We start from the raw sequence: 13,367 nt of genomic DNA, 5'->3' as shown, positions 1-13,367 counted from the left end.
CTTCCTTGACTAATCTTCTGGAATTTTTTTGAGGATGTGACAAGTAAAATGGATGAAGGAGAACCAGTGGATGTCGTGTATCTAGACTTTCAGAAAGCCTTTCATAAGGTCCCACACGGGCGGTTGGTGAGCAAAATTAGAGCACATGGTATTGGGGGTAGGGTATTGACATCGATAGAGAATTGGTTGGTAGACAGGAAGCAAAGAGTAGGAATCTACATCATTTTTCAGATATTTGAATATTACATGATTTGACATTCATTTATCATGGTTTATTCACTTAATCTTCCATTATAACTTGGTTTTAAATTCCTAACAAATGCCAGTTTGTAAACTAATAAAAATCTATTTTTCTCATTACACAAAATATATATTTTTAATGAAGTAATTCCATAAACCATTGTTTCAGCAGTTTAATAGTTTATCATAATAAGCAAAAACATAAGAAACACACATTGTAAAAGTATTTCAAAAACATCATGATGTCAAATCATGTAATATTCAAATATCTGAAAAATGAGGTAGATTCAGAACAGTTTCAATAACTCAACTGGTGTTCACAAGGCCAAAAGGACATCAGTATCAGCAAAATTGTTTCCTACCACAATATCTACTCTTATACTAGCATATTGTACGTTCCATTACTGTTGAGTCAAGTGACCAACCTAAGGTCAGCGAAGTATGTGAAAAAGCATGTCAGGAGTAATGTTGATTATTATTGAAACTAAGGTACCAACTTGGTCAAGGTACACTCTGGTGGTTGGGGACCAAAGAAAGGAAGCTTAGAGGGCTCACTTCTGTAGTTCCTATCCGCAATGAGTTCAAACCAGCTTCCACTCTTTGCATAATCTTTGAGGAGCAATGGCTATGCTTTTTGGATCCTGGCGCACAGTATATATTGCAGGGGAAACCACGTTGATCCAATGTTTAACTCAGTCTGAAGAAGGCTCTCGACCCGAAACGTCACCCATTCCTTCTCTCCTGAGATGATGCCTGACCCACTGAGTTACTCCAACATTTTGTGATATCTTCGATTTGTACCAGCATCTGCAGTTATTTTCCTTAACAATGTTTAACTCATGGTAGTTTGCAACAGAAACCTTTAGATGTTCAATCCACATTAGGCAGGAAATGGTGTTGGGTAGACTGATGGGACTGAAGGCTGATAAATCGCCAGGGCCTGATGGTCTGCATCCCAGAGTACTTAAGGAGGTGGCGCTAGAAATTGTGGATGCATTGGTGATCATTTTCCAATGTTCTATAGATTCAGGATCAGTTCCTGTGGATTGGAGGGTAGCTAATGTTGTCCAACTTTTTAAGAAAGGAGGGAGAGAGAAAACGGGAAATTATAGACCAGTTAGTCTGACATCAGTGGTGGGGAAGATGCTGGAGTCAATTATAAAAGACGAAATTGCGGAGCATTTGGATAGTAGTAACAGGATCGTTCCGAGTCAGCATGGATTTACGAAGGGGAAATCATGCTTGACTAATCTTCTGAAATTCTTTGAGGATGTAACTAGGAAAAATGACAGGGGAGAGCCGGTGGATGTGGTGTACCTTGACTTTCAGAAAGCCTTCGACAAGGTCCCACATAGGAGATTAGTGGGCAAAATTAGAGCACATGGTATTGGAGGTAGGGTACTGACATGGATAGAAAATTGGTTGACAGACAGAAAGCAAAGAGTGGGGATAAAAGGGTCCCTTTCAGAATGGCAGGCAGTAACTAGTGGGGTACCGCAAGGCTCGGTGCTGGGACTGCAGCTATTTACAATATACATTAATGACTTGGATGAAGGGATTAAAAGTACCATTAGCAAATTTGCAGATGATACAAAGCTGGGTGGTAGTGTGAACTGTGAGGAAGATGCTATGAGGTTGCAGGGTGACTTGGACAGGTTGTGTGAGTGGGCGGATGTATGGCAGATGCAGTTTAATGTGGATAAGTGTGAGGTTATCCACTTTGGTGGTAAGAATAGGAAGGCAGAATATTATCTGAATGGTGTCAAGTTAGGAAAAGGGGACGTACAACGGGATCTGGGTGTCCTAGTGCATCAGTCACTGAAAGGAAGCATGCAGGTACAGCAGGCTGTGAAGAAAGCCAATGGAATGTTGGCCTTCATAACAAGAGGAGTTGAGTATAGGAGCAAAGAGGTCCTTCTGCAGTTGTACAGGGCCATAGTAAGACCGCACCTGGAGTACTGTGTGCAGTTTTGGTCTCCAAATTTGAGGAAGGATATTCTTGCTATTGAGGGCGTGCAGCGTAGGTTTACTAGGTTAATTCCCGGAATGGTGGGACTGTCATATGTTGAAAGACTGGAGCAAACAAGGCTTGTATACACGGGAATTTAGAAGGATGAGAGGAGATCTTATCGAAACGTATAAGATTATTAAGGGGTTGGACAGGTTAGAGGCAGGAAATATGTTCCCAATGTTGGGGGAGTCCAGAACCAGGGGCCACAGTTTAAGAATAAGGGGTAGGCCATTTTGAACTGAGATGAGGAAAAACCTTTTCAGTCAGAGAGTTGTGAATCTGTGGAATTCTCTGCCTCAGAAGGCAGTGGAGGCCAATTCTATGAATGCATTCAAGAGAGAGCTAGATAGAGCTCTTAAGGATAGCGGAGTCAGGGGGCATGGGGAGAAGGCAGGAACGGGGTACTGATTGAGAATGTTCAGCCATGATCACATTGAATAGCGGTGCTGGCTCGAAGGGCCGAATGGCCTCCTCCTGCACCTATTGTCTATTGTCTATTGTCTATTATCATTGTCCCTAGCCAATCTCGGTATTTTATATCAAAGTTCAGCCTTAAGGCATATTTCCAAATATTATATTCACAATAACTGTTAATGATTCTCTGGATCACAACTTACCGAGTTCATTAATTAAACTTCTGGCCTTGGAAACAAACGGACCAACTTCGCTGGGCTGCATTTTTGCTCTTTCCTTCAAATCAGCACCTGCAAAATAAATAAATCTGGTTTATACAGAATGTCCTCTTAACTTGAGACGAAGATCTTGAATTTCTCAAAAGTGCTATAAACAGTGTGGTAAAACAAGATATCTTGTTTCAAAGTCAGATGGTTTATATACATATATTTAAAGAAATTATGCAAGTAAAACAAAATGCATATAGTAGAAATATTTCACTCTTCTGTCATTTCCAGACGGCCAATGGATTAATATTCTAAATGAACATTAGAAAATAATGGGGCAAAAATATCCCAACAATGAAAAACAAAAAATATTTCACAGACCCTATAGATCAAAAGGTCACTAGAAATCCATACAAAAGCAGAAAATGCCAGATATACTCAATAAGACAGGCAGCATCTGTAGCGAGAGAAAAATGTTTAATGTTTCATGCTGTAATCTTCCATTATTTCTCAACATCCTGCTTAAATCCCATAACCAAATATTTGAAGAATATGCAATATTCTGAAGCAGTGGGGAGAATTCAGAGGTCAATAGACAATAGACAATAGACAATAGACAATAGGTGCAGGAGTAGGCCATTCAGCCCTTCGAGCCAGCACCGCCATTCAATGCGATCATGGCTGATCACTATCAATCAGTACCCCATTCCTGCCTTCTCCCCATACCCCCTCACTCCGCTATCCTTAAGAGCTCTATCCAGCTCTCTCTTGAAAGCATCCAACGAACTGGCCTCCACTGCCTTCTGAGGCAGAGAATTCCACACCTTCACCACCCTCTGACTGAAAAAGTTCTTCCTCATCTCCGTTCTAAATGGCCTACCCCTTATTCTCAAACTGTGGCCCCTTGTTCTGGACTCCCCCAACATTGGGAACATGTTATCTGCCTCTAATGTGTCCAATCCCCTAATTATCTTATATGTTTCAATAAGATCCCCCCTCATCCTTCTAAATTCCAGTGTATACAAGCCCAATCGCTCCAGCCTTCCAACATACGACAGTCCCGCCATTCCGGGAATTAATCTAGTGAACCTACGCTGCACGATGTATGAAAAGAGGCTATGCCTGTGCTTGCTGGAGTTTATCAGGAGATGATTTTACCCAGAGAAGAGGAATCGAGGACCAGAGGACATAGGTTCAAGTTGAAGGGGAAAATATTTAATAGGGATCCGAGGGGTAACTTTTTCACACAAAGGGTAGTGGATGTATGGAACAGGCTGCCAGAGGAGGTAGTTGAGGCTGGGACTATCCCATCGTTTAAGAAGCAGTTGGACACATACACGGATAGGATAGGTTTGGAGGGTTATGGACCAAGCACAAGCAAGTGGGACTAGGGCAGCTGGGACACTGTTGGCCGGTGTGGGCGAGTTGGGCCGAAGGGCCTGTTTCCACACTATCAATCTATGACTATGACTCTAGTCAGTTTATACAGACAGACTAATTATACAACATCTGCAAGCTTGTACTGAATCATTATTTTCACCAATACAACATCTACTTCAAAAATGTTGAAGCTGAACAATGGTGTATTCAAAATGTTACTTCTGTTATCCTGAATGTTATGTCAACCTTTACATTCAAGCCAAGATTATATTGGAACAATGTGTCTTTCCCAGAAACTACAATTGCTCAAGTTCTACAGAATTTGAGAAGAAAGCAAACTATAAAGAATAACAAAGTATTGTGGTAGAGACTGGCATGATAGCAACAGAAGAAATTAAAACAATTCTGCCCATTATCAGAATTATTCTCTCAGTCTGATATTTCCTGTCCATTTCCTGCCATTTCCAGTGAGTTCAATACTATTATTGATGCTTGCAGTTAAATTCAATCTAGTCCAAAATTACGCAATTTTATTTGTAAAGTCCCCTTAATACAAAATACAACCTCATCTCCGAATGACATCATATGCCACATCTTTCGAGGATTTGGGCTTCGCAAGGAATTTTGGGAAGTACCCACAGCCCCATGATCAAAGCAGTTGGTATGGCAAGGACATTTTGTTTTTACTTTACCTCCAAATTATGTGATTAAGTTGTCTGCAGTCTTCTGCGCTTCATCTCCCACACCTCCACCCCCACCCCATCTTTCACCAAATGTAGGGTGTCATTCATTCCCAGGTCAAGAACAACTTTGCTGAACTGCACACTCAAATGTTCGGTCTTTCCACATTTAAATGACACGACTAGTCTTTACTACAATAATTTTTCAGGGTTGTGGAGTATGGCAACATGGGTTTCCCCGGGTTTCTTCCACAACCCAAAAATGTGCTTGTTGGCAGGTTCATAAACTTCAGGAGACCTCTGCATTACAGTTGGGTAATGGAAATTCACCTTTATCGAATTCACAAATAACTACCCCAAAATTTGAGATAGTAAACTCACATTTTAACTGACCTGAAGAAGGGTCTCGACCCGAAACGTCACCCATTCCTTCTCTCCTGAGATGCTGCCTGACCTGCTGAGTTACTCCAGCATTTTGTGAATAAATAGACCCTTTTATAACGATTTTCAGTTATAGAGGGCGGGCCTGCCAAAGCCACCGCCAGTCACTGCAGAGGCGGCTTCCAATGCTACCCTTGGCACACAGGATGCACTAGCGAGCCCTTCTTCACCCACCGCACAGTCCGGTTGACACTGCTGTTGTTGCAGCTCACGTTGTAGCACCAGGAGACAGCGCTTTCTCATGCCCTCTCATCCGACCCTGCTGTATTTTGTAAAGAACGGCTCGCTGGTGCAGACCAGCAGCATCAACGCCAAATTTTAAGATGGAAGGACACAAAGTGCTGGAATAGCTCAGCAGAAGGGTCCCAACGTTATCAACCCATGCTCTCCCAGCAATTCTGCCTGACCCGCTAAGTTACTCCAGCACTTCATGTCCTTTTGTGTATTAACCATCATGTCTAGCTCTTTCTTCAACTACATACAATGATAAATCCTTACTTGGTTATAGCGGACAATCGGTAATAACGGACACCTTTCCCCTCCCCTCCTATCCCCCCCCCCCCCCCCCCCCCATGGTCCGTTACAATGAGGGTTTACCCCACTGAATAAAATGTACTCTCATGGAATTTATATGAAATAAAGAGCATATAAATAAACAGATTTATTTCTTTTTCAACCTGCATTTCTTGACACTTGACAGATGACGATGAAGTTGAGATACGGACCATTTTCTGTAAACACAACCCCACTCCTTACAACACATATCACCAAACTCAGGAACTGCTTCTTCCCCGGTGTTATTCAGAATTCTGAACAGATCTCTCATAAGAATAGGGCGTAGTCCCAATCTCCCTATCATACTTTTTGTGGCCCTTGCACTTTGTTTATCTACATTTTCTCTGTAACTGTAACACTGTACTGCTGTAAAACCACATTCTGCACTTGTTATTTTTCCCTTTTGCGCTTGTTTATGGTATGAATTGGCTTGAAGTTCTTCATTGTATTTCTGCACATGTGATAATCCACCAATGCCAAATAGAAAATAATCCAACATTGAACACTCATTGAACTAACTACAGATAATCTGCAATATTAAAATAAAGAAAATTTAAAAGATATAAATAAGATCCAAAATAAAACCTATTTCATAATGTTAAATATTAAGAAACTCAATAATAAATCAAAAAATTGTTTTAAAAAATGGACATTTAAAATATAGCTAAAGGTTCAGTCAAAATTAACAAAGTATTAAAGAGAAATTGAATTTTCAAAAATGTACATTACATTGAGACAAAAAAAACCACAATGGTAAAGAAATGATCATCTGAAGCAAACTAAGGAGGTTAAGGAGAGGATTAAGTCATGATGATCAGGGTGACGGAGGAACTGAGGAAGATTCACATTAGGCAGGAAATGGTGTTGGGTAGACTGATGGGACTGAAGGCTGATAAATCCTCAGGGCCTGATGGTCTGCATCCTAGGGTACTTAAGGAGTTGGCTCTAGAAATTGTGGATGCATTGGTGATCATTTTCCAATGTTCTATAGATTCAGGATCAGGTCCTGTAGATTGGAGGGTAGCTTATGTTATCCCACTTTTTAAGAAAGGAGGGAGAGAGAAAACTGGAAATTATAGACCAGTTAGTCTGACATCAGTGGTGAGGAAGATGCTGGAGTCAATTATAAAAGACGAAATTGCGGAGCATTTGGATAGCAGTAACAGGATCGTTCCGAGTCAGCATGGATTTACGAAGGGAAAATCATGCTCGACTAATCTTCTGGATTTTTTGAGGATGTAACTAGGAAAATTGACTGGGGAGAGCCGGTGGATGTGGTGTACCTTGACTTTCAGAAAGCCTTCGACAAGGTCCTACATAGGAGATTAGTGGGCAAAATTAGAGCACATGGTATTGGGGGTAGGGTACTCACATGGATAGAAAATTGGTTGACAGACAGAAAGCAAAGAGTGGGGATAAATGGGTCCCTTTCAGAATGGCAGGCAGTGACTAGTGGGGTACCGCAAGGCTCGGTGCTGGGACCGCAGCTATTTACAATATACATTAATGACTTCGATGAAGGGATTAAAAGTACCATTAGCAAATTTGCAGATGATACGAAGCTGGGTGGTAGTGTGAGCTGTGAGGAAGATGCTATGAGGTTGCAGGGTGACTTGGACAGGTTGTGCGAGTGGGCGGATGCATGGCAGATGCAGTTTAATGTGGATAAGTGTGAGGTTATCCAGTTTGGTGATAAGAATAAGAAGCAGATTATTATCTGAATGATGTCAAGTTAGGAAAAGGGGACGTACAACGAGATCTGGGTGTCCTAGTGCATCAGTCACTGAAAGGAAGCATGCAGGTACAGCAGGCAGTGAAGAAAGCCAATGGAATGTTGGCCTTCATAACAAGAGGAGTTGAGTAAAGGAGCAAAGAGGTTCTTCTGCAGTTGTACAGGGCCCTAGGGAGACCGCACCTGGAGTACTGTGTGCCGTTTTGGTCTCCAAATTTGAGGAAGGATATTCTTGCTATTGAGGGCGTGCAGCGTAGGTTTACTAGGTTAATTCCCGGAATGGCAGGCTTGTATAAACTGGAATTTAGAAGGATGAGAGGGGATCTTATCGAAATATATAAGATTATTAAGGGGTTGGACACGTTAGAGGCAGGAAACATGTTCCCAATGTTGGGGGAGTCCAGAACCAGGGGCCACAGTTTAAGAATAAGGGGTAGGCCATTTAGAACTGAGATGAGGAAAAACTTTTTCAGTCAGAGAGTTGTAAATCTGTGGAATTCACTGCCTCAGAAGGCAGTGGAGGCCAATTCTCTGAATGCATTCAAGAGAGAGCTAGATAGAGCTCTTAAGGATAGCAGAGTCAGGGGGTATGGGGAGAAGGCAGGAATGGGGTACTGATTGAGAATGATCAGCCATGATCACATTGAATGGCGGTGCTGGCTCGAAGGGCCGAATGGCCTACTCCTGCACCTATTGTCTATAAGTGCAACAAGCCTCAAGTTTACTACTGTTTTAAGAATCAGCAATTATTCAAAAACTGATAAATGGCATGTTAGATTATGAAAGGAAAAGCAGCAAAATATATTGTAAATAATTGTATGAGGCATTAAACAAATATTTACCATCTGTTTTCACTGTAGAGGAAACAAGAAATGTACCAGTAAAAAAGTGAGGACTATACTTTAAGAAAGAGTTGGGAAATTAAAATACGGGTGAGATTACGGAAGCTGAAAACTGACAACATTCATGAATCAGATAGTTTCAACCCCCAGGGGTCCAAAGTGAAGTGAATGTATTGAAACACATCTTCCAGAAATACATTGCTTCAGCAATAATTCCACCAGATTGGAAGGTAATAAATGTGATACTGCTATTCAAAGTAAAGAGTAAATACAGGCAACGACAGCTCATTCAACTTGGCTCAGTTGTGCGGAAATCTCTTGAAATGATTACCACAGTCACGATAACCAGCATTCGGAAAAATCATAACACAATAAAACAGAACACTATGATTTAATGAAGAGGAATTCTATTTGACAATTCCAATAGCGGGATGAGACTACAGATGCTGGACTCAGTTGCAATAAAGGGAGAGCTGCTGGATGAATCAGCAAGGAAATGTGTGGAGAGGAAGTGTTCAGTCGACATTTCAGGTTGAGACCCTTCAAATGGACTGAAGTTCCCTCCACAAATGTTGCCTGACCCGCTGGTGCTTCTCCAGCAGCTCTCTTAATCGAATAGTGGTTTAGCATATGGGTTTTTCCGTAAATACAGCACTCAGTAGTGAAACTGAAGATCTCCAAACTTCAGGGTACTTTCCTGTTTTTTATGTATATTCCCATTGTTTCATATCCTGTATTTTAAGTAGTATAGATCACCGTGTATAGCCAAAATAATGAGATGAAGCAAAAATAAAGAAATCTGCTTTTACAAATAAAAATATCAGAAAGGTCCCTGTTATCTTGCCTTTTTTTGTGACATTTTTCAAGCAGAGTTCAACAAATCCTTAGGCTAATTTATACCAGAAAAATTACATTAATTTTGCAATTAAATAACACTATATAAGCCAAATTCTGATTATGCTTATGATTTTTATTTATCACTCGATTAGATGGTTTTCTGATATTCCAAGTTTTTACAGCAGAACGTGAGTAGTGGTGCCCCCATTGGTCACGTGTGAAATGTGTCACCCGTGAACCGTTTTTATATTTATTGTTTCTTTTTTTATTGTTTATATTTTGTGTTTAAGCTTTCATAGAAACATAGAAAATATGTGTAGGAGGCGGCCATTTGGTCCTTCGAGCCAGCACCGCCATTCATTGTGATCATGGCTGATCATCCACATTCAGTAACCTGTGCCTGCCTTTTCGTTTTGATTCCACCAGCCCCGAGAGCTCTATCTAACTCTCTTTTAAATTCATCCAGTGAATTGGTCTCCACTGCCTTCCGTGGCAGAGAATTCCACAAATTTACAACTCTCTGGGTGAAAAAGTTTCTTCTTACCTCAGTTTTAAATGGCCTCCCCTTTATTCTTAGACTGTGGCCCCTGGTTCTGGACTCCCCCAACATTGGGAACATTTTTCCTGCATCTAGCGTGTCCAACCCCTTAATAATCATATGTTTCGATAAGATCCCCTCTCATCCTTCCAAACTCGAGTGAATACTTTCCATTGAATTACTTAATAATGAATAGAACTTGAAATCATGAAATAAAAATCTAGTTTGCTCACCTATTTTAGCGATGTCTCATTCTGTAGTCCGTCCTGTTGTCAATGCTATTTTTAGCGCTCTGTTTTGTTTTGCACTCGCCACGATTGTTTTTAAAATTCAAACAACGCGATTATAATGACTCTGGCGTGAACTACGGGCCACATGATGGGTTATGTTGTTGTGCTATGTTTATATACAGCCGGAAACAGGCCTTTTCGGCCCACCAAGTCCGCGCCGCCCAGCGATCCCCGCACACTAACACTGTCCTACACCCACTAGGGACAATTTTTACATTTACCCAGTCAATTAACCTACATACCTGTACGTCTTTGGAGTGTGGGAGGAAACCGAAGATCTCGGAGAAAACCCACGCAGGTCACGGGGAGGACGTACAAACTCCTTACAGTGCAGCACCCGTAGGCAGGATCGAACCTGAGTCTCCGGCGCTGCATTCGCTGTAAAGCAGCAACTCTACCGCTGCGCTACCGTGCCGCCCTAGGTACCGACATTTTGTAAGGGAGCTTCAAAATCAGTAAGTGCCCCATATGTCATATATTTTATTAAAAAAAATGTTTTCTTCTCTTTTTTATTCAGATTTTGAAAGTATTAAACTTTGGTCAAATTTTGGTTGATTTTGATCTTAAATTAGCTCAAAACGATCATAGGTAGGCCCATTTTTAATCCTGTGGTATTTCATTATGATTTAATAACTTTGAAATTTGGCCACCCATGTCACAGATTGGTACCCTTATTTACGGAAACACCCATATCTCTGGCACTGTGGAAAAATGGGAAACCCATGGGTATCGTGGAATTTCAAACATTATTTGATAAGGTATCAGAAGAAAGGGTATTGCATAAAATAAGGGGTCACAAAACTGGAGTTAATAAATTACCACTAATCAAAGGTTACAGTGCATTTTACCTTTAATGTATAATCAATAACATTTCAAACCATTGCCAGTTGCTTGATGCAGCCCTTCTATTGAAACTATTTCCATCAGTGCTTTCAAAGAGGCAGATCCACGGTTTAGATCCAGTGATAATGAAGGAATAGAGATAGATTTTTAAATCAGTACAGTGTACAACATGGAGGGGATTCTACAAGTGGTGGTATTCCAACTAGCCTCTTGCCCTTTCCTTCTTAGTAGTACTAGTCATAGTTTGGAAAACTGTACATGGCACACACTGCATCCACACTGCATCTTCCCTTGCGGGGACTGTGCGGGTCGGTCGGGGACGAGCTGCCTGTCCGTGGGCGTGGGGAAGAGAGTGGAAGTTTTGTTGCCTCCATCACAGTGAGGGGGTGTTTGGAGTCACTGTGATGGATGTTTGTGTTGGGGTCATGTGTCTTGTGTTCTTTTTTTTTTTTGTGTGTGTGACTGCAATGTAATTTTGTTCGGTACCTCGGTACCGAATGACAAATAAAGCTCTGTATTCCTGTATTCCAGTGCAATGGTGATGAAGAAATAAATGTTCAGGAAGGAGATGGAGACACTGATCAAGGCAATTGCTTTGTCCTGAAAGATGTTGAGTTTCTGATTCAAGAAATATACTCTATTCTATACTCAATACTCTGACTCATCAGTCAGAGTATCGAGGATAGAAGTTGGGAAGTCATATGGCAGTTCTAAAAGACGTTGATGAGGCCATATTTAGAGTATTGTGTTGAGTTTTGGTCATCAAGTTATAGGAAAGATGTCAAGCAGGAAAAGGGTGCAGAGAAGATTTACAAGGATGTTGCTAAGACTCATGGGCCTGATCTATAGGCAGAGGTTGAGTAGGCTAGGACTTTATTTCTTGGAGCGCAGTAGGGTGAGGGGCAATCTTATAGAGGTGTACAAAATCATGAGGAATAGATATAGAGTCTTTTCCCCAGAGTAGGGGAATTGAGAGCCAGAGGACATAGGTTTAAGGTGAGGGGGTAAAGATTTAATAAACACCCGAGGGGTAACATTTTATTTACACAAAGGGTGGAGGGTGTACGCAACGATCTGCCGGAGGAGGTAGTTGAGGCAGGGACTATTGCCACGTTTAAGAAATATTTGGAACGGTACATAGATAGGATAGGTTTAGAGGGATGTGGCCCAAACGTGGGCATGTGGGACTGGTGTAGATGAGACGAGTCGGTCGGTATGGGAAGGTTGGACCGAAGGGCCTGTTTCCATGCTGTACGACTCTATGACCAAGCGATCGCCTTGATCTGTACCCCTTCACCTTCCTAAACATTTATTCTCGCCATCTCCATTTGCCTGGCCAAATGAAGCCTCATTGAATCAAGTTCCCTTCTTGTGGAAAGTCCCTTGTGCATTAGTTGCCACAGATTAACCAACTCTGACCGCTTCTTTTAGCCACCATGTTTATATAGTGGGCCTGATTGAATTTTTGGTCAATGGGGAAACCACAGAGGGCAGCTGATGGAAATTACACTGAATGTCATTGAATAGTAATTAGACTTTTGCTTGACAGCGATGTCTGCCACAAAATATTACTCTCCAATGTCCAAATAATATCATTATCTTGCTGTCTGTAGACATGGACTGTGAATAAGAATACAAATGGAATTGAAAATAGTGCAATCATCAGAGAACATTCCCACTTATGGCCATATAATAGAAAATCATTAATTAATCAATTGACAATGGTTGGCATAGGACAATGCTCTGAAGAACTCCAGTAGTGATGTCCTTGGGTTGGGATGATCATCTTCCAACATCCACACCCTCTGAGTGCTGTATAATTCCAACCATTGGGATATTTTACTCTTGATACCCACTGACTTCAGTTCTTTCAGAGCACCTTAATGTTACAATCAGTTGAAAGCTGCCTTTACATCAAGGCCAATTCATCTCACTTCCATTTTGGATTTCAGTACACTGGTCCACCTATTAGCTGCTTGCTGATTATTGTAACAGTATACTGATTGGCAAAAAGATGGTTCTGCTTTTAGTGAACAGGATATCAATGTTGTAAATGTAACTATTGGAGCAATGTAATTATCTGGGGGTGCCACTTGTTCTGAAATGCAAATCTTCAGCACTGCATCTGAATGCAGTCTGTACCCATTGTTTATTCTGCATCTAGTGTCCTCAGCTTTTTCTACCGATCACATCAATCAAATTAAATTAGCTGAAGACTGGCTTTTGTAATGGTGGGGATCTGGAAAGAAAGCCAAATTGAATCACTCGCTTGTAGTCTCTAACCAGACATGCCTGGACAATTGCCTTTGTCTCATCTTCAGCCCCCACATGCCTTCATAGACAGTTGGAAATCTCTTA

At 41.3% G+C, this 13,367-nt stretch overlaps 1 protein-coding gene across 1 annotated transcript in view; it reads right to left on the bottom strand.

Moving 5' to 3' along the window:
- The window catches only part of auh (AU RNA binding protein/enoyl-CoA hydratase), a 129,700-nt gene that overhangs the window by 90,179 nt on the left and 26,154 nt on the right, over positions 1–13,367 (bottom strand). Inside the window, exon 4 of the mRNA XM_078396099.1 lies at positions 2,869–2,955. Within this exon, the coding sequence (XP_078252225.1) occupies positions 2,869–2,955 (87 nt within the window). The remainder of the gene's footprint in view (positions 1–2,868; positions 2,956–13,367) is intronic.

This window comes from Rhinoraja longicauda, chromosome 3 (genome assembly GCF_053455715.1).
Source record: "Rhinoraja longicauda isolate Sanriku21f chromosome 3, sRhiLon1.1, whole genome shotgun sequence".
In the NCBI taxonomy this organism is placed as follows: Eukaryota; Metazoa; Chordata; class Chondrichthyes; order Rajiformes; family Arhynchobatidae; genus Rhinoraja; species Rhinoraja longicauda.
This window is presented reverse-complemented; position numbering and strand designations above follow the sequence as displayed.